This window comes from Cervus elaphus, chromosome 5, assembly GCF_910594005.1.
Source record: "Cervus elaphus chromosome 5, mCerEla1.1, whole genome shotgun sequence".
Classification (NCBI taxonomy): Eukaryota; Metazoa; Chordata; class Mammalia; order Artiodactyla; family Cervidae; genus Cervus; species Cervus elaphus.
Window position 1 is genome coordinate 1,856,775 of NC_057819.1, and position 17,072 is coordinate 1,873,846.

General features: G+C 62.0%; 1 protein-coding gene across 5 annotated transcripts in view; it reads right to left on the bottom strand.

Moving 5' to 3' along the window:
- CABIN1 (calcineurin binding protein 1) overlaps positions 1-17,072 on the bottom strand; it is a 70,760-nt gene that overhangs the window by 40,117 nt on the left and 13,571 nt on the right. For 4 of the 5 annotated variants that reach the window (XM_043901189.1, XM_043901192.1, XM_043901191.1 and 1 more), the window contains exons 11-22: positions 15,917-16,050; positions 13,671-13,888; positions 12,947-13,025; positions 12,334-12,521; positions 11,553-11,693; positions 10,568-10,762; positions 7,081-7,317; positions 6,840-6,996; positions 3,619-3,734; positions 2,282-2,443; positions 1,422-1,628; positions 1,189-1,334 (exon numbers count right to left, since the gene is read on the bottom strand). In XM_043901189.1, the coding sequence (XP_043757124.1) occupies positions 1,189-1,334; positions 1,422-1,628; positions 2,282-2,443; positions 3,619-3,734; positions 6,840-6,996; positions 7,081-7,317; positions 10,568-10,762; positions 11,553-11,693; positions 12,334-12,521; positions 12,947-13,025; positions 13,671-13,888; positions 15,917-16,050 (1,980 nt within the window). The remainder of the gene's footprint in view (positions 1-1,188; positions 1,335-1,421; positions 1,629-2,281; positions 2,444-3,618; positions 3,735-6,839; positions 6,997-7,080; positions 7,318-10,567; positions 10,763-11,552; positions 11,694-12,333; positions 12,522-12,946; positions 13,026-13,670; positions 13,889-15,916; positions 16,051-17,072) is intronic. The other variant, XM_043901190.1, reaches the window with a different exon arrangement.

Genomic DNA, 17,072 nt, shown 5'->3' on the forward strand with positions numbered 1-17,072 from the left:
GACCCAGCATCCTGAGACCACCCCAGAGGGGCTGCGGGGGAGAACGCAGGGGCCTCTCTGAGATCCGAGGCCACAGGTGGGCCCTCAGAGTCCAACATTCTCAGCACAGAGCACAGAGAAGCAGCGTCCACACGGACACACTGCCCTCCGCTGGCTGACAGTCTCCACCCCTCCGAGCAGAGCCATAAAACTGGCCCCTAGCATCCCCAGGCCTGCCATGTCGAGGAGCCCACTGGCTCACAAAGCTTCCTGGCTCTTTCCCGGACCCTTCCGCTCCCCAGGTTCAGGGATGAGGGAAGGGGAGGCCTGAGCAGACGGTGAGCAGCCTTTCCCCCCCGGGGGGGGGGCTGGGGGAAGCAAGGTGGGAACAGCTGGGGGCCTTCCGCCTGGGCAGCTCCTTCCACACCCTGCACAGTAGCGCCCACGGGCCTGCACGTGGCCAGAGCAGAATCCGCCGCCCTGGTCACCAACATGAGTGTGCAGGACGGACATGGGGTCACAGGGCCCCCAAGGGCTTCTCCGGACAGCTTCTTCCTCAGCTGTGAGAGGTGTGTGCTGGCCTCGCCCCTCAGACCCCAGCCCCCCACTCCCCGGCCCAGAAGTCTGACGAGGCGGGCCTCCCCATCCCCAAGAACGCCCAGGAGGGCTGCCCACGAGTGCCCCTCAGACCCTTCAGACACAGGTCACCCGCAGAGGGGTCGCGTCTCAACCCTGGCCCTCCGAGGCTGGCTCTCTGCTGGCTCAGTCCAGCGAGCCGGACCTCATGACTGAGCTGGCCCTTCGGGTGGGGCAGGCCAGTCTGTGCGTTTTGGGCAGAGGCCAGCAGGCCCTGCTCACTGGGAAGAAAGCCTGGGCTTCAGGTACAACCGGCTCGCAGGTCAGCACTACCACGGCAGCCCGGCCCCAAAGAAGGAAACAGCCACAGTGAGAGACATGGCCTTGGAGGAAGTAGGCGTCCAGCCGACTCCCCAGGGCTGGGGGCTGGGACCAGGAGCAGAGGCTGCACCCCAGCAGGCTGGAGCCAGGCAGCGCCTCCCCACCGCGGGCCGGGAGCAAAGGGCCGCCTGGGACGGGGAAAGAGGCCCCCGCGCCCTGGCCTTCCTCCTTCCCAGGCTCTGCGCAGTGGCAGGGGCACCCCGCCCCACCCACGAGGAGGCAGCGGCCCGGCCTCCGCAGCCAGGGGCTCACCTGTCGGGGCAGACGCAGATGTCGTGCATGTAGAACTTGATGGCCTTGGACTGCTCCTTGTTCTTGAAGTGGTAATCGGCCAGGAGGTAGTAGAGCTCGTTGACCACTGGAGGGGAGGGGTCGGCCCCTTCGGGGAGGCAGGGCACCTGGCAGGTGAGAGGGCAAGGGTGAGGGGCTGAGGCAGCAGGCGGTGGGGTGCGGGAGATGGGCCCCGGCCGGCAGCCAGCCCTGACCTCGACAGAGGTGCCCTCGATGTAGGCGGACACTCTGTCCAGGCTCAGGGCGGGCCGCGCGGTGCGGGGCACGATGGTGGCAATCCTCCTCAGGAGGTTGGCCAGGTCGGCAGACACGGTGCTGGTCTTGTAGCTGTCAAACTCGGGAAGGGTCTTGGGCTTGAAGTAGTCGAACATGAAGAGGGCGTCCTCCCACAGCAGGTCCACCTGCAAGCAGACAGAGGCGGTCGGAGCGCAGTCCAGGGCGTGCACGGTGAGCTCTTCAGGCAAACACTCGGCATCCCCTGGCAATAAGGTCACCACGCACGGGAGACCAAGAAACTGTAACCGTGCACTCGGAACACCCACTCGCGGACGGCAGTCCCCAGACCCACATGTATGACGGGGAGAAACGTGAACCAACACAAGCCTGGTCTCTACGAAGACAATCGCTGGGGCTGAGGGCTCACTTTCTGAGTCCACACGGCCACACTGGAGGGCCAGTCACCTGGCTGCCAGATACTGAGCAAGGCTCGCTCTGGGCCGGGGCAGTCTGCACACCACAGGGGTCACAGCGGGACTCTGCCCACAGGGGCACACACTTCGGGGGTGGGCTCGCTCAGATCAAAGATTAACTGACCGTGTTCAGGAGCCATGAGCTAACACCCACTGCGGTCTGAAAACCCAACACCACACAAATGGAAACTCTAAGGAATCATCTGTATCAGCCCAACTGTGGGGATCTGCTGAAGGACGCCCGAGCTGCTGCGTTTTCGGGTAATGAGTTCACAGTCACGCAGCTGTTCTTGCAAGGACACCCTCTGCTTTGATGGGCCTAGCGCGCCTGCGGCAGCAGCCCACCTACACACCCAGGCCCTCACCTGCTGGGCCGAGTGCTCCTCCAGGTACCGGGCCTTGCTCTTCTTGCTGGGGTGGCTGTACAGACAGTAGAAGCACTGCTCCAGGGCGGTCTCCAGCTCCTCCTTGTACGGGTGGGTGTCCTCAGAGGGGGACGCAGCCAGCTCCTTCTGCAGCACGCGCACCTGAGGCAGGCAGGTGGGGAGAGGCGCTGGGGGAGGGCCCGCCAGCTTCGCTGACCTGGGCAGCACGTCTGGACCCAGGTCCCAGGACGGGCCCACCAGCCCTGGAGCCGCCCGGGCCCCGCTCCACAGGGCCCGAGGAAGGCCTGCCTAGTCTCCCTGCTGCCAGCACCCAGGCGGCTTCCAGCTACACTCGTTCATTTCACCGTTCACCTGCCCCCCAGGTATCTACACGGTACCAGCTTGAGCTGGGCACAGGGAGGCACCGGCCCTGCCCTGGGAACACTCAGACGCCCACAGAGGGGTGTGAATTAAAGAGTTGGTCATGACGGCAGACGATGAGTCCCGTCAGGGCCGCGGGAACCTGTGGCAGACTCCAGCGAGGCCCTCAGAGGAGGGGATCCACATAGCCAACGGGTGAATCTATGGAGGTAGAGCCACGGCCATCGTTATGCCCTGCTGTTAGCAAATGTACGCCCTTTTCAAGTATCCGTGGCAATTTTCACCAAGACTAGAAATAAAAGGCAAGTCTCCACAAATACCAGAGACTAGGCATAGTACAGACCACATCCTCTAAACGTAACTCGATGAAGTTAGAAATGGGTTATATGAAAACAGCAAATGTCAAAACTTATGGCATGCAGCTAAAAATGTACTTGGGGAAAACCTACAATCTTTACCACAGGTATTAGAAAATGATCACCAATGTAAGCATTCACTTCAGTAAGTTAGAAAAAACAGAGCAATCCTGCACACAGTAAAAAATGATAAATGTTAAAGTACTACTTAATGACCTAGACAGCAAAGAGAAAACAGATCAGTTAACCAATAGCTGGTTGGGTGAAGAAAGTAATTTCAACCAACCGCATGTAAGACTTCTCAACAAAGGAAAGGGAAGTGCAGACAGAGGACGCTGGCGGTGACAAGGGGGCAGGACTAGGGGCACTGCAGAGGCTGTAAAATCTGAAGCGGACACCTCAGCAATTTCACGCTTGCGTGAACCCTATTCCGAAAAACAGAACTGACTTTAGAAGATAGTCTAAGTGAGTCTATAATCGCTAACGAAATAGAGCCAACAAGTTTAAGCCTTACTCTGAGAGGCAGAGAGAGAGAGAGAGGCAGAGGGCCACGCAGGCACCTTCCAGACCAGGGCTGACGGCGGGCGGGGCGGCACTTACGTAGAACCGCAGCAAGGCCCCGTCGGAGTTACAGCACCAGGCGCGCCGGCCCAGGTACTCGTGGGCCGTGTTGAGCAGCATGAGGGACGAGGGGAGCATGGGCGGCTCAGCGGACGCTGGGGAGAGACGGGGCGACAGGACGTCAGCGTGCACGCGGCGGGAGCGGCGGGCCCCTGCCCCGTCTTTACCAAGGGGCCCCACAGTGGCCCCCCCACCCCGCTTGCCCCACTTTCCTTTCTCATCTTTTTTTTCCTTTTTAAATCAGTGATGATATGTCTGGCTTTACTAACGTACAAGGTGCTTATCAGAAAACAGCTCAGCTGACACAAGAAAGTATACAGCAGGGATGGCCCATCCCCAGGCGGCAGGTCCCCCACCCCCCCACCCTATAACCGGGACTGACGTCTGGTGAACATCCCGGTAAGCATCTCTCCAAGCGTGTGTGAGACACGTTGAAAGACACAGATAAGTCATTTACAACGGTGGAGCCCATACTGCACACACCACTGCTTAACTTCAAAATCCTCACATTTAGGCCTATTTAACTATTACAGAAGGGAAAAGAACGACCAGATCTCGGTTAAATATTCGTGCACCACTGGCACGGTGAGTAGCTCCTCTAGAACACCTCGGTGCGTTTCAGGCTCTGAGCCATAACCCATCGGTCTCAGGACAGAAAGTACTAGAGCGAGCCCCGCCCAGCGGGACCAGGGCTCCTTCAGGACACCTGTGTCATGCTTTCTATTATTGGCCAGTCCCAGCCAAAATTAGTTTGAAAAGCACTGCTTAAAAAAGTCAGAACAGGAGTGCCAGCCCTTCTGCTTGCTCGCGCCCTTTACATCCGTCTCCACTTGCAGCAGAATTGAGCGTGGCCACCCCAGGTCGGTGACAGCTTGTCCCAGCTCCCAGTCTGCCGGCTCGTGCATGCTGCTCCCGGCGCTGCCTGGGATAATGCGGACGTCCCGCTCTGTGCCTGCAGTCGGCCTGGCCGCTGACTGCATCCCAACCCACATTCCCTCCGGGTGCGCTCCTTTCTTGCCTCCCGCTGGTTTACTGACCCTGTTCCCCAGCCATGCTCCTGAGATGCCCTCAAGGAGCTGCAGTCCACTGTGATTACAAACGACCCGGCCGCGTGCCTCAGCCCACACATGCCTGCCTTGAGAACCACGTCAGCACACGAAATGTCACCCCGACGGCCCTGAACCATGCCAGGGAAAAATCTGAAATGAGCCTCGGTTTAACTGCTTCTTCAGTTTAGAAACCTAACACGCCTTTGTCCTCGAAAGACACCCTCCGCCAGGATGAACCTGGATATAGACTGCTGTGTTTCAGCCTTTCCGGGGACATACCACGTGCTTTCGATCTGCAGACTCGGTGTTAAAGCTACAACTCACAGACCTCTTCTTATACTTGATGCTGGGTTCCCTGCGGCCGTGGGGGCTCCCTCACCCCCACACTGGACCACCTCTGTCCTCCACCTTCTCCGGAGCTGTGAGCTCTTCACCGCCCCCCGTGGGTCCGGTCGGATGCTCCTGGCTGTTCTGGTTTACACGGGCAGCCAGCCCACTGGGATCCCTGTCTCCCCACCCACCCGTTCAAGGTCTGTGGCATTGGACTGTCTTCCTTTCCTTGTTTGCTTTTTGGAAGTTTAAAAAAAAAAAACTATATTGTGTTTGCATAATTAAGAGGAAACTCAATCCAGAAAACTTTTTGTATCACTTTTATAAGAAAAATAATGCATGTTTATAGGTATGAATCTTAATTTTTTTTTTCACCACTAAAACTTTTTTTTGAAAACACAGACGCTCTATTTGTCAAGAGTTCTAAAGACATCTGTCCTAAAAATTTATCCAAAAAAGTCGGAAGCAAAAAGGCGTGCATGAGGTGCTGACTCCAGAATGACCCAGGAGACAGCAGCGCCGCCCTGGGGGCTGGACCAAGCAGGGCCCTCTGGGCCCGCGCCCACAAGGCACACGGCCGCCGCCTGCAGAGGGCAGGCGCCTTCCTCGGCCCGGCTCCTCCCTAAGGCTGCCCACACGCCCGGCTCTCTGGGGGCCCTGCCCAGCCACCCCGCGGCGGCGTGTCCACCCTGCCCGGCCGTCCATCAGGCCTCAGGCGTGGCTCTGTGGGTGCTGCTGGTGGTCCTGCTTCTCCCCCAACCATGAGCCGTCAGGGCCAGAAGTTCTCACTCACAGAGGCCTGACAAGCAGAGAGCCGCTGACAGACAGCTGCGGAGCGCAGCCCGCACAGCAGGAGAGTGAGTAGGCTCCGTGGTCACCGCAATGTGGCTGACTGCGCTGCTGGCGCACTTGGCTGATCCGTCAAGTGACTAGCGAAAACCCCCAATAAATGCAATTTTAAGTTGCCTGAATAAACACACAAATATGTGTATGGTAATCATAGCTATACAAAAAGCATGTATGCCTTGCAAAGTGAAGTCACTCAGTCGTGTCCGACTCTTTGCGACCCTGTGGACTGTAGCCTACCAGGCTCCTCCGTCCGTGGGATTCTCCAGGCAAGAATACTGGAGTGGGTTGCCATTTCCTTCTCCAGGGGATCTTTCCGACCCAGGGATTGAACCTGGGTCTCCTGCATTGGAGGCAGACGCTTTAACCTCTGAACCACCAGGGAAGATATGTATACCTTAGTCAAGTTTATACTGACAATGCAAGAAAACCATAGGATAAAGGCCAGCTGGCAGAGGTACAGACACTCTTGGCCTAAACGTCGCTGAGCTGCTATTTTGCTGTAATCTACCGCACACGGGTCCACCAGGGGCTGCCCCGGCTCCAGCACTGCCCTGCAAAGGCCCTGCTCACCCCGTGGGCCCGGCCCGGCCCGACCCACGCGGCGGCCGTGACTCTGCTGCCCCGGCTGCCCTCCGGTGACCCTGAGACGTGCCACTGTCCCCAGAGCGGCTGAGGCCGCCTGACTGGCCTGAGGTCACACAGCCGCGCAGTGTGCTTGCCCTGTGCTGCCCGAGTCCTGGCCGCCCAGGCCCCCAGCCAGGACAGGCCGGTGGCTTGAGGCCCCAGGGCCCCACTCCGCATGGCGCTCGCCCCCTGCACTCAACGTGAAACACGGCGGTCCGCAGCCCCACCCCCGCCACGCGGTGCGTGTAGATGGTGCCTCTGCCTCCATCCAGGACACTTCCATCGCCCGAGCCCACGCACACTGGTGGCTTGACACAGACAAAGAGGCAGGCCCCCGCGGCACCGCACCTTCATCCGCTGGGCTCTGGAGCTGCTGCTGGTGGCACAGGGAGTGGAAGGCGTCCTCCTCCTGCCGGATGACCCGATACAGGATGACCCAGGGCAGCACTGAGGTCACGTGGGGCTCCTTGGGCTCCTCCTGCACAGCCATGCTGCAGTCGATGACCTGGGGGACGGGGTGTCACGGCGGGCAGCTCTCCAAGCTGCAGGTGCTGGCCCGGGGCTGGCGGGGCGGGAAGCGCTGGGCTACCTGGATAAGGTTGTTGGTGAGCCGGGTGAGGCCACCGGCGGAGGACGAGTCCCGCAGGATGCTGCCGTCCGCCGACAGAGCCTGCTCCATGCCCTGCAGCAGCTGGGTCACTGTGGCCACCCACTCCTCCTTGGCGGCCGTCTCGGTGGCATTCACCATCTGCTGGACCGCCTCATGCAGAGCCACATCGGAGCACTCGAAGCACTGCCGGTGGTCCTCCAGCCGGAGCAAGGAGTCCTGCGGGAGGAGAGGAGAGGGTGGGGAGACACGGTGGCCACGCCCACCACTCGGGCCTGGGGGCCTGGGGCAGGGGTGGCAGGGCCGCCCTGTGTTTCTTTAGAAAAAACCAGCATCGAGCAGGAGCTGCTGAGGTGTGCTGAGCCCACGGTGCAGAGGTGGAGGCCACAGCTGGAGCCAAGCTCTCTCAACGAGAATACACAGGGATGCGGCTGCAAGATAGTCAAGGAAAAGATTAGGGCCCCCGGCCTCACCCTCACATGACAGCGCTCCCAGTGCTGAGGCCAGAAAGAGCCAGAAAGCACAAGACTAGCTGCCAGTGACTGAGGACAGCAGGTCACCCCTGACTGGGACAACAGACTATCCACCCAAAACAGAGGCCGTCAGAGATGATGGGAATGCAGTGAAGTGACTACATTTGAAGCTAACACGCAAAGCTCACCAGGGTGCCTATAAACCAGAAATGCACAGTCAGAAGATATAACGACCAGCGGTAACATCCTGCTAAAACAGCAACCCAAAATATCAGGACTAGAATCCACACGACCGTGAGGAAACTGCACCCTTAAGATGAAGAACGCGGCAGGCAGCTCATCACAGGGCGACCGAGCTGCCTGAATGTCCCAGAGGGGGTTCCAAGTCAGGCCTCCACCCTACAAATGCTCGGTGAAGCGGGCTACAAGCAAGCACGAACCCAACACCTAACGTGGCTGGAAGAAGCCCAGTGCACAGACGTCTGTCTGTGCACTGACACGTCACCCGCCGGCCTCCCGTGCAGAGAGCAGGCTCCATCAGAAGGGCCCCCCACCTGCCTGGTGCCAGGCACACTGCAGGAGCTCCATCCTGAGTCTGCAACCACAGGACGAAGGTTGTTCTGGCCTTGGAAAGGCTTTGTAAGCATAATGAACAAATTTACCACCATCTGAAAACATTAAAAGATTTGATGTGCTAAAAATTCAAAACTTCTTTATGTCAAAGAAAACACAAGCTGCAATTTAAAATCAGACAAAAAACTGACAAGAGCATTTGAGGAGGGAAAGGTTGAGACCTTTAATATATAAAAAGCATTCCAAATCAATAAGAAAACACATCTGCCAACAGGAAGCCGAGCAAAGATCAGGTCACTCCTGCACAAGCAGCAGCTCCCCTAGCCGGTCGGCCTTGTCTCAGGCCCAGCACGGCGTGGTGCCTCCTCAGCAGGTACCCACCCCTCCGGGGCAGTGGGTGGGGTGGGGGAGGGGGACTGTCCTCTCACCCAGAAGCTCCAGACCACAGAGCAAGACTGCCTGAGCCACTGGGCTGGCCTCTCCCTGGACACATTCAGCTGTCCCCTACCCCCAGCGTGGGCAATGAGGTCATCACAGCTCCTCCCCGGTCCTGACGTAGGGCTGCCTGACCTCCTCTCCCCTCCTCCTCACCCCCTGCCTCCCCCTCCAGGTCCACTTGCTCCCAGCCACACCTCTTACCTGTTTTCCAGTTCAAGAAGCCTGAGAGAAGCTGGGGCTCCCTTCCCAAACCCAAGTGGAAGGCCCCAAAGAGGTAACGAGTTTGAGGGACGGGCTGCCAGCCCGGCCCACACTGCCCAGCACACCCCGGGCATCGTCCTCCATGCCCACACGCCAGGCAGGATGCCCGCATGCACAAGCTCGCGAGGCCCCACGGCAGGCCTCTGGGGCAAGGGTGAGCATCCTCGCCCTGGGATGAGATGCGGGAATGCCCAGCCCAGCAGACGCCATGCCCAGCTGGCCCCCAGGCACCAGGGGTGGGGGTGGGCTCAGCTGCAGAAGACGGGGTCGGGAAGTGGGCTGAGAGGGCGCACAGGCCTCACCCGCCACACCTGCTCCTCTCCTTCAACAGCGCGATCCTGCAGGGCTGTTTGCCTTACTGTGCTGCTGCTGTTGCTGTACAGATACTTTATCTAGTTTTACACACTGGGGTGTAGGGGACGCCCGGGGTGCGGGGGACGCCCGGAGACACCCGGAGTATAGGACACACCCAGAGTATAGGGAACACCCGGGGTATGGGAGACGCCCGGGGTACAGGGGACGCCCGGGGTGTAGGGGACGCCCGGGGTACGGGGGACGCCCGGGGTGTAGGGGACGCCCGGGGTACGGGGGAACACCCGGGGTGCGGGGACTCCCGGGGTACGGGGGACACCCGGGGTATAGGGAACACCTGGAGTAACAGCCACATTTGGCCTTGGGGTACAGAGTGAAGCAGGGCAAAGGCTAATAGAGTTCTGCCAAGAGAACACACTGGGCATAGCAAACACCCTCTTCCAACAACACAAGAGAAGACTCTACACATGGACACCACCAGATGGTCAACACTGAAATCAGACTGATTATATGCTTTGCAGCCAAAGATGGAGAAGCTCTATACAGTCAGCAAAAACAAGACCAGGAGCTGACTGTGGCTCAGATCATGAACTCCTTATTGCCAAATTCAGACTTAAACTGAACAAAGTGGGGAAAACCACTAGACCATTCAGGTATGACCTAAATCAAATCCCTTATGACTACACAGCAGAAGTGAGCAATAGATTTAAGGGACTAGACCTGATAGAGTGCCTGATGAACTATGGATGGAGGTTTGTGACATTATACAGGAGACAGGGATCAAGACCATCCCTATGGAAAAGAAATGCAAATTGGCAAAATGGTTGTCTGAGGAGGCCTTACAAATAGCTGTGAAAAGAAGAGAAGTGAAAAGCAAAGAAGAAAAGAAAAGATATTCCCATCTGAATGCAGAGTTCCAAAGAATAGCCAGGAGAGATAAAAAAGCTTTCCTCAGTGATCAGTGCAAAGAGATAGAGGAAAACAACAGAATGGGAAAGACTAGAGATCTCAAGAAAATTAGAGACACCAAGGGAACATTTCATGCAAAGACGGGCTCAATAAAGGACAGAAATGGTACGGACCTAACAGAAGCAGAAGATATTAAGAAGAGGTGGCAAGAATACCAGTTAATTTCAAAACCAGTAAAAGAAGAAGTCCAAGCAATAAAGTAGAAAAATGCATTTAGAAAAAAAGGAAATACAAAGCAAAAAAAGGCAGACGGACCATCAGGTGAATGGATGGCTGAGCCCAACTAGCCACGCAAGGTTCAGAGCCAAAGGCGGGGGTTCCCTTGACCCCAGCAGCACGCCTCCCCCCAAACCTCCTGACCGCCTTGGCCCGGAGCCGAGGGGAGGATTTTGCTCCGCTTCCCTCAGGGGAAACAGAGGGCAAGGGCGAGGCGGGGCACGAACCTGCAGCAGCAGCAGCTGGGCCGGCCTCTCAGGCACGGACGTCATGAACTCCAGGTGCTTGGCGCGGTCGAGTCCGCTGGGACACAAGGTGGGGCGCAGCAGGCGCACGACGGCGCGGTGGTCGCCGGCCTCGTACAGCCGCTGGGTCTCCTCCAGAGACTGGCACCGCTCCAGCGACCGCAGGTTCTTGTCAATCTGGAAAAGGCCCAGGATCACCGGCTCACCACCAAGCTGTCGCGGGCCCCCTGAGGTGGCCAAGGTTCTGCCCTTATCAGACCCAGACGAGGGGCATTCGTAGCAAGCGACTGCTTTACAGACAGCATTTCTGTGAGGCTCAAAGCATTCCAGTCTCCGAACCACAAATACACCAAAAAACACAACTAACTCAGAAGCACAGGCCCCAGACAGAGTATGGCAAAACAGTTAGCCAGCCTCCAGGTCATGCTTCAGCAACCCAGACCCCTGGGCCGGGGTATGAGGCTGCAGAGGCCACGCGAGCCCAGGCCAGAGGCTGGCACCTACCACCACCCCCTGGAGCCCTCTGCTCCAGGAGGCCTGCGGGCACAGGCAGCAGGCCACTGCCCCAGGCCTGGCCCTTAGCGACTGCAGGGCCCGCCGGCCACCCACACAGGTGGCCGTGTCACAGACGTGGAGCTGCGGGCAGGGCCGGGGCCGCACAGAGGGCGGGATGAGAACCTCGGCCCGCTGACCGCCCCGGGGCCAGAGCAGTGCTGGTCTGCTTCTGGGGCGTTCCCCTCATCCTGCTGGAGCTGCCCCCACACAAGGGCCTGGCAGCCAAGCAAGAGCCCTCCCCACCCCCAGCAGACAGCCCGGTTTCCAGCCCCCGGCCCCTGGCCCCCAGTGGGTGCTCCGTCAGGGCTGAACACCCTGAACACCAGGGCTGCCTCCACCGGGCCCCCTGCCGCCCCGCTCAGCCCCTGGCCCGTCTCCCAGTCCACAGGGACAGGTCAGGCGCTCTGCTCACCTCCTCCAGAGAGACCACCGAGTCGTTGTGCAGGTTGGGCAGGCGGACGACCACGCCTCCCTGCTCGGCGCCCGAGGCGGCCGCGCCCTGCAGCAGCTCCGTGCAGACGTCGTAGTTCTCCAGGGCCTGCTCCATGTCTCCCTGGGCGGAGGAGGGGCACTCACCGCGCTCGCCAGGGCCTGCCTCCCGAGCCCCCCACTCGGGGGGGCACCGCGGGGTGGGTGTGGCCAATTCCCACCATCCACCCAACACAGTGGCTGGCCAGAGTGGGGGCTCAGCATGCATCTGCTGAATGGATGAATGAACGAACGACCCACACCCCAGCTCTCGGGGGACACTGTGACCCCTGTGGTGGGGGAGCACGGCCCAGCGTCTGTCCAGAGCTCAGGCGAAGGCGGCAGAGCTGGGACTCGACCAGGCCTGCCCCACTCCAGAACCGACCGAAGGGTGCCATGGTGTTCAAGGGACTGGGGGTCAGCCAGCCCACTCCAGTCCTCTAGACGACTTTCTCGGGAAACACAAGCAAAGGGCCAAAGCTGCGAGGCAACCTCCCTGGGTCTGTGGGGCCCATGAGACCCTCCCGGTGCTGTGGCTAGGTGGGTGGTGGGCACACTGGTGCCAGGACCCTGAAGGTTGACCCCCATACCCCGCTTCCTCATGCTGAGCCCAACGCCCGGGTGCCATCACGCGTGCACACAGACACGCTCCATCACGTGACCAGCCCCTCCCCTCCTTGCTGGGTGCCTGGGCTTCCTCCCCAAGCAGCCGTCCCCAGACCAACCTGCAGCGCCAGGAATCGAGCCTTCAACCAGTACACGCGGACCACAAACTCCAGCCACCCATCCTCAAACAGGTCCCGCTGGGATGAGGCAAACGACAGCTGCAGGAGGTCCCCCAGGAAGTGGGCCCCTGGGAAGTCGGGTCCGAACCTGCCATTCACCACGCCTGCGGGGCAGTTCCGAGGAGACACTGAAAACCGTCAGGCCGGAAGGAGTCAACCTCGTGAGTGGGGCCCAGATGCTCTCCTGCTCCCCGAGGCCCTGAGCCCTCGGAGCCCCAAGGCCCCAAGTGGCCAGTGTCAGAGAGCCAGACGGGCCCAACAGGGATGCAGAAACCCTGGGGCTCACGGCCCTCAGCAAGCAGACTGAGCTGAGCGTATCTGGGGACACGCAAAGTGTCCGGGGATGAACTGAGGAAATGGAGATGCCACGGCCCTCATCCCGAGTTACAAGCAGGCGGGTGGCTCCCGTGGGGCCCAGTCACTTCTCAGAGACCTGGGTCTTTCCTGGCCTGACAAGCCGACCTAGGAAATGTGCCCCCGCAGAGGTGACTCAGTCCCCGGCTCCTGCCCCCTCCAGAAAATGGGCCCCCATGGAACATGGAAGGCAGCCTACCTGCAGAGCTCCGGCCCTTGGTCAGCAGCCACTGGTCCAGCTGCAGCTCCATGCAGGAGAGGGACATCAGCATCATCTCCTGCAGGACCAGTGTGGGGGGTCAGCGATGGGTCACAGGGGCCGAGGGTGGAGACAGAAGGAGCCTCAACTAGACCCTATTCTGACGGGGACACCACTTTCCCCTCCATGCACTTTCCATCCTGAGAGTGATAACCAGTGACTACCTGCTGGAATCTAAGGACAGACAGATGGATCTCCCTGGGATGGACTCGGGAACACCAGTGAGACCCCCCACCTCCAGTCCTTGGGACCGTCCCGTGCAAAAGGTGGCCCTGCCACCTGCCGAGTGCAGGCCCTCAGCCCTGACAGCGCCTGGGGTGGGTGCACACTCCCCCATGCACCAGGAAGCTGAGGGCCAGCAGTAAGGAGGCGCGGGCCCAGCCAAGGGGGCACAGCTGAGAAGTGACCAAGCCGTCTGTCCGGGGACCAAAGCTCAGCCCCTCCTGCCGCTCCACCTGCCCCAGGAGAGCAGACCCAGGCAGACGCTGCCAGGAGGCAGTGCCAGGAGTGTCCCAGCAGGGGCTGCCTGCCCAGGGGCCCCTGACCCACACAGCCCTGAGCACTGTGAGCCCAGGGCTCCTCCCTGGGGCCCTGAACGCCCCCGCGTGCCCCAGAAGCAGCCGCCCTCCTCGGGGAGGAGGATCAGGGCGCCCTGCAGGCCCACCTGGATGTGCCGGCCGCTGCAGTCCCTGAGCAGCGGGTTGGGCAGGCTGGCGCTGTGCCGCCGCCAGCTGTGGTAGGTGCTGAGCACGACCTCCGCCAGGCCGGGCGGCCAGCGTAGCAGGAACCTGCGGCCCATGCTCTTCAGGAAGCGCATCATCAGCTCCAGGATGCCCCCGTTGCTCAGGTTCCCCAGCAGGAAGGTGTGCACATCCTGCTTCTCTGCCGGAGGAGGGGCCCAGCGTGAGGGGGGGCCCGACACAAAGAGGGGGCCCAGCGTGAGGGGAACCCGACGTGAGGGGGGCCCGACACGAAGAGGGGGCCCAGCGTGAGGGGGGACCCGACATGAGGTGCGGGACCCAACGTGAGGGGGGACCCGACATGAGGGGGGCCCGACACGAAGAGGGGGCCCAGCGTGAGGGGGGACCCAACGTGAGGGGGGACCCGACGTGAGGGGGGCCCGACATGAGGTGGGGGACATGACATGAGGGGGGCCCGACACGAAGAGGGGGCCCAGCGTGAGGGGGACCCGACGTGAGGGGGGCCTGACACGAAGAGGGGGCCCAGCGTGAGGGGGACCCGACGTGAAGAGGGGGACCCAGCGTGAGGGGGACCCGACGTGAGGGGGGGGGACATGACGTGAGGGGGGCCCGACACGAAGAGGGGACCCAGCATGAGGGGGACCCGACGTGAAGAGGGGGACCCAGCGTGAGGGGGCCCCGACATGAAGAGGGGGACCCAACGTGAAGGGGACCCAACGTGAGGAGGACCCGACGTGAAGAGGGGGACCCAGCGTGAGGGGGACCCGACGTGAGGGGGGCCCGACATGAAGAGGAGGCCCAGCGTGAGGGGGATCCGACGTGAGGTGGGGCACACGACGTGAGGGGGGCCCGACATGAAGAGGGGGACACGACGTGAGGGAGGACCCGGCGTGGGACAGGGCAGCATGACATGAGGGGGACCCGGTGCGAGGGGGGGACCCGACATGTGGAGGACCCCGACGTGAGGGGGACCCGATGCGGGGGGGGGGTGGCGACATGATGTGGGGGGGCCCCAACATGAGAGAGGCCTCAACATGAGGGAGGGCCATCTGATGTGAGAGGGACCCGACGTGAGGGGAGACCCGACGTGAGGGGGACCCTGACGTGAGGGGGGGCCATCTGACGTGGGGGGGACTCGACGTGAGGGGGACCCTGACGTGAGGGGGACCTGACGCGAAGGGGGGCCATCTGACGTGAGGGGGACCCGATATGAGGGGGACCCGACGTGAGGGGGGACCCAACGCGAGGGGGAAGGCAACGTGACGTGGGGGGCCCCAACATGAGAGAGGCCTCAATGTGAGAGAGGACCATCTGACATGAGGGGGTGCCATCTGACGTGAGAAGGGGCCATCTGACGCGAGGGGGAGCCATCTGACATGAGCGGGACCTGACGTGAGGGGGACCCGACGCGAGAGGGTACCTGATGCGGCAGAGGGGGGACCCAACATGAGGGGGGCCCTGAAGTGAGGGGGGGGACGTGAGGGGGACCCGACGTGGGGGGGACCCGACGCGAGGGGGGGGGGACGTGAGGGGGACCCGACGCGAGGGGGGGGGACGTGAGGGGGACCCGACACGAGGGGGGGGGACGTGAGGGGGACCCGACGCGAGGGGGGGGACGCGAGGGGGGACCCGACGCGAGGGGGACCTGACGTGAGGGGGACCCGACGCGGGGGGGGGGGGACGCGAGGGGGACCCGACGCGGGGGGGGGGGGACGCGAGGGGGGGACCCGACGCGGGGGGGGGGGACGCGAGGGGGACCCGACGCGGGGGGGGGGGACGCGAGGGGGGGACCCGACGCGGGGGGGGGGGACGCGAGGGGGACCCGACGCGAGGGGGACCTGACGTGAGGGGGGACCCGACGCGAGGGGGGACGCGGGGGGGGACCCGACGCGAGGGGGACCTGACGTGAGGGGGGACCTCCACGCCAGGCCTGCCTTCTTCGGGAGAGGAGGGCCCCAGTGTGGAGAGCCCGAGCTCCCCACAGCTGTGGGTGCCCCTGTCTGAGCCTCCACGGCCCAGGAGGGTAGGGTCTCACGTGTCAGCACAGTACCCAGCGCTCGGCCACACCCAACTGAGACGAACCATCCGACCAGCAAGGCCTGCGCCAGGGCAGTCCAGCGCCCTCACCCGGCTGACCTCAGAGCTCAGGCGGGATGGAGCCAGCCAGCCCTGGCCCACCCCCAGCAGCGCCTGTGGCGCCCACTCCTACCGGACTCCATGAACGTGGCCGAGTCGGACAGTCTGTGGGGCCCCGCGCTGGGGAAGCTCTCCAGCCTGGCCTCTGGCGGGACTTCGTAGCTGTTAAAGGGGTCGTCTTCCTCCTCAGGGTCCAGCTTTCTCAACCTGCAGGGAACACACCAGACTCACACAGGCCCTGGCACACATTCCCACGCCGGCCTGGCTGGCCCCAGGCAAGGGGGCTCCGCCTCTCCGGCCTTTTGTGGCCCGTGCCCTGCCTTCACCCATCCCATCAGGTGGTCACCAGGCATCGGGCCGAGGTCGGAATGCAGCCGGGATTGCAGCGACCCCTGCCCACAGGAAGCTGACCTTCGAGTGGGAAACACAGAAGGGACCCACAGAGAGACTGATGCCCACAGGGAGCTGGAGACAGTGGCCGCAGGACTTTGCCTGGACGGCAGTTGGCCAAGCCTCCACATGCTGAAGCCCAAAGCGGGCTGTGGGGGTAAGGAGAGAGTGGGGGAGCGGGTGGCACCTCCACGACTGCTCACAGTGCTCTGGGCTCGGGGGAGAGGCGGCCTCTCCCGGCAGAGCCCCCAGGGACCCCGCTTTTAGTTGTCCCGCCGCCCCCCCAGGATGGACAGGTGGTGCCCCCGGCCTCGTGCTGCACAGACGCACGGCCCGCCCCCTGGGAACTGCGCCCAGCAAGCCGCTGTGTGCCCCCGCCCAACTATCCGAGGAAGCTGACGTGAGAGCCACACAGGAAACCAGCAGTTGAAACAAAGATAAAAGAGAAGGAAGACACCATTCCCCAGCAGCGGGGCCGGGGGACAAGGACCGGGGCGGGGCAGCGGGAGGCAGGGGTTGTTGGGGGTGGCCCTGGGGCGCACAGCACCTCCTTGAGGTGGCCCCGCTGGGAGGCCTGCTCGCAGAGGGGCGGCTTGGGAGGAAGCCACCAAGAGCCCACGTCCTGCTCACGCTGAGAACGGCTCCACTCGGGCACCTCCCTCTCCCCACAGAAACAGAAAGGCAGGAAACTAGGGACACAGCATCCTGTGGCCAGAGAGTTAGAAGCGCCGAGAGCTCCTGGCTGCCCCCCGCACCGGCCTGGATGTGCCGCCCCGGAGCCAGCTGTCAGGAGCCAGACGCCAGCTCAGCACCGAGCAGGGTGCTCACAGACACACGGC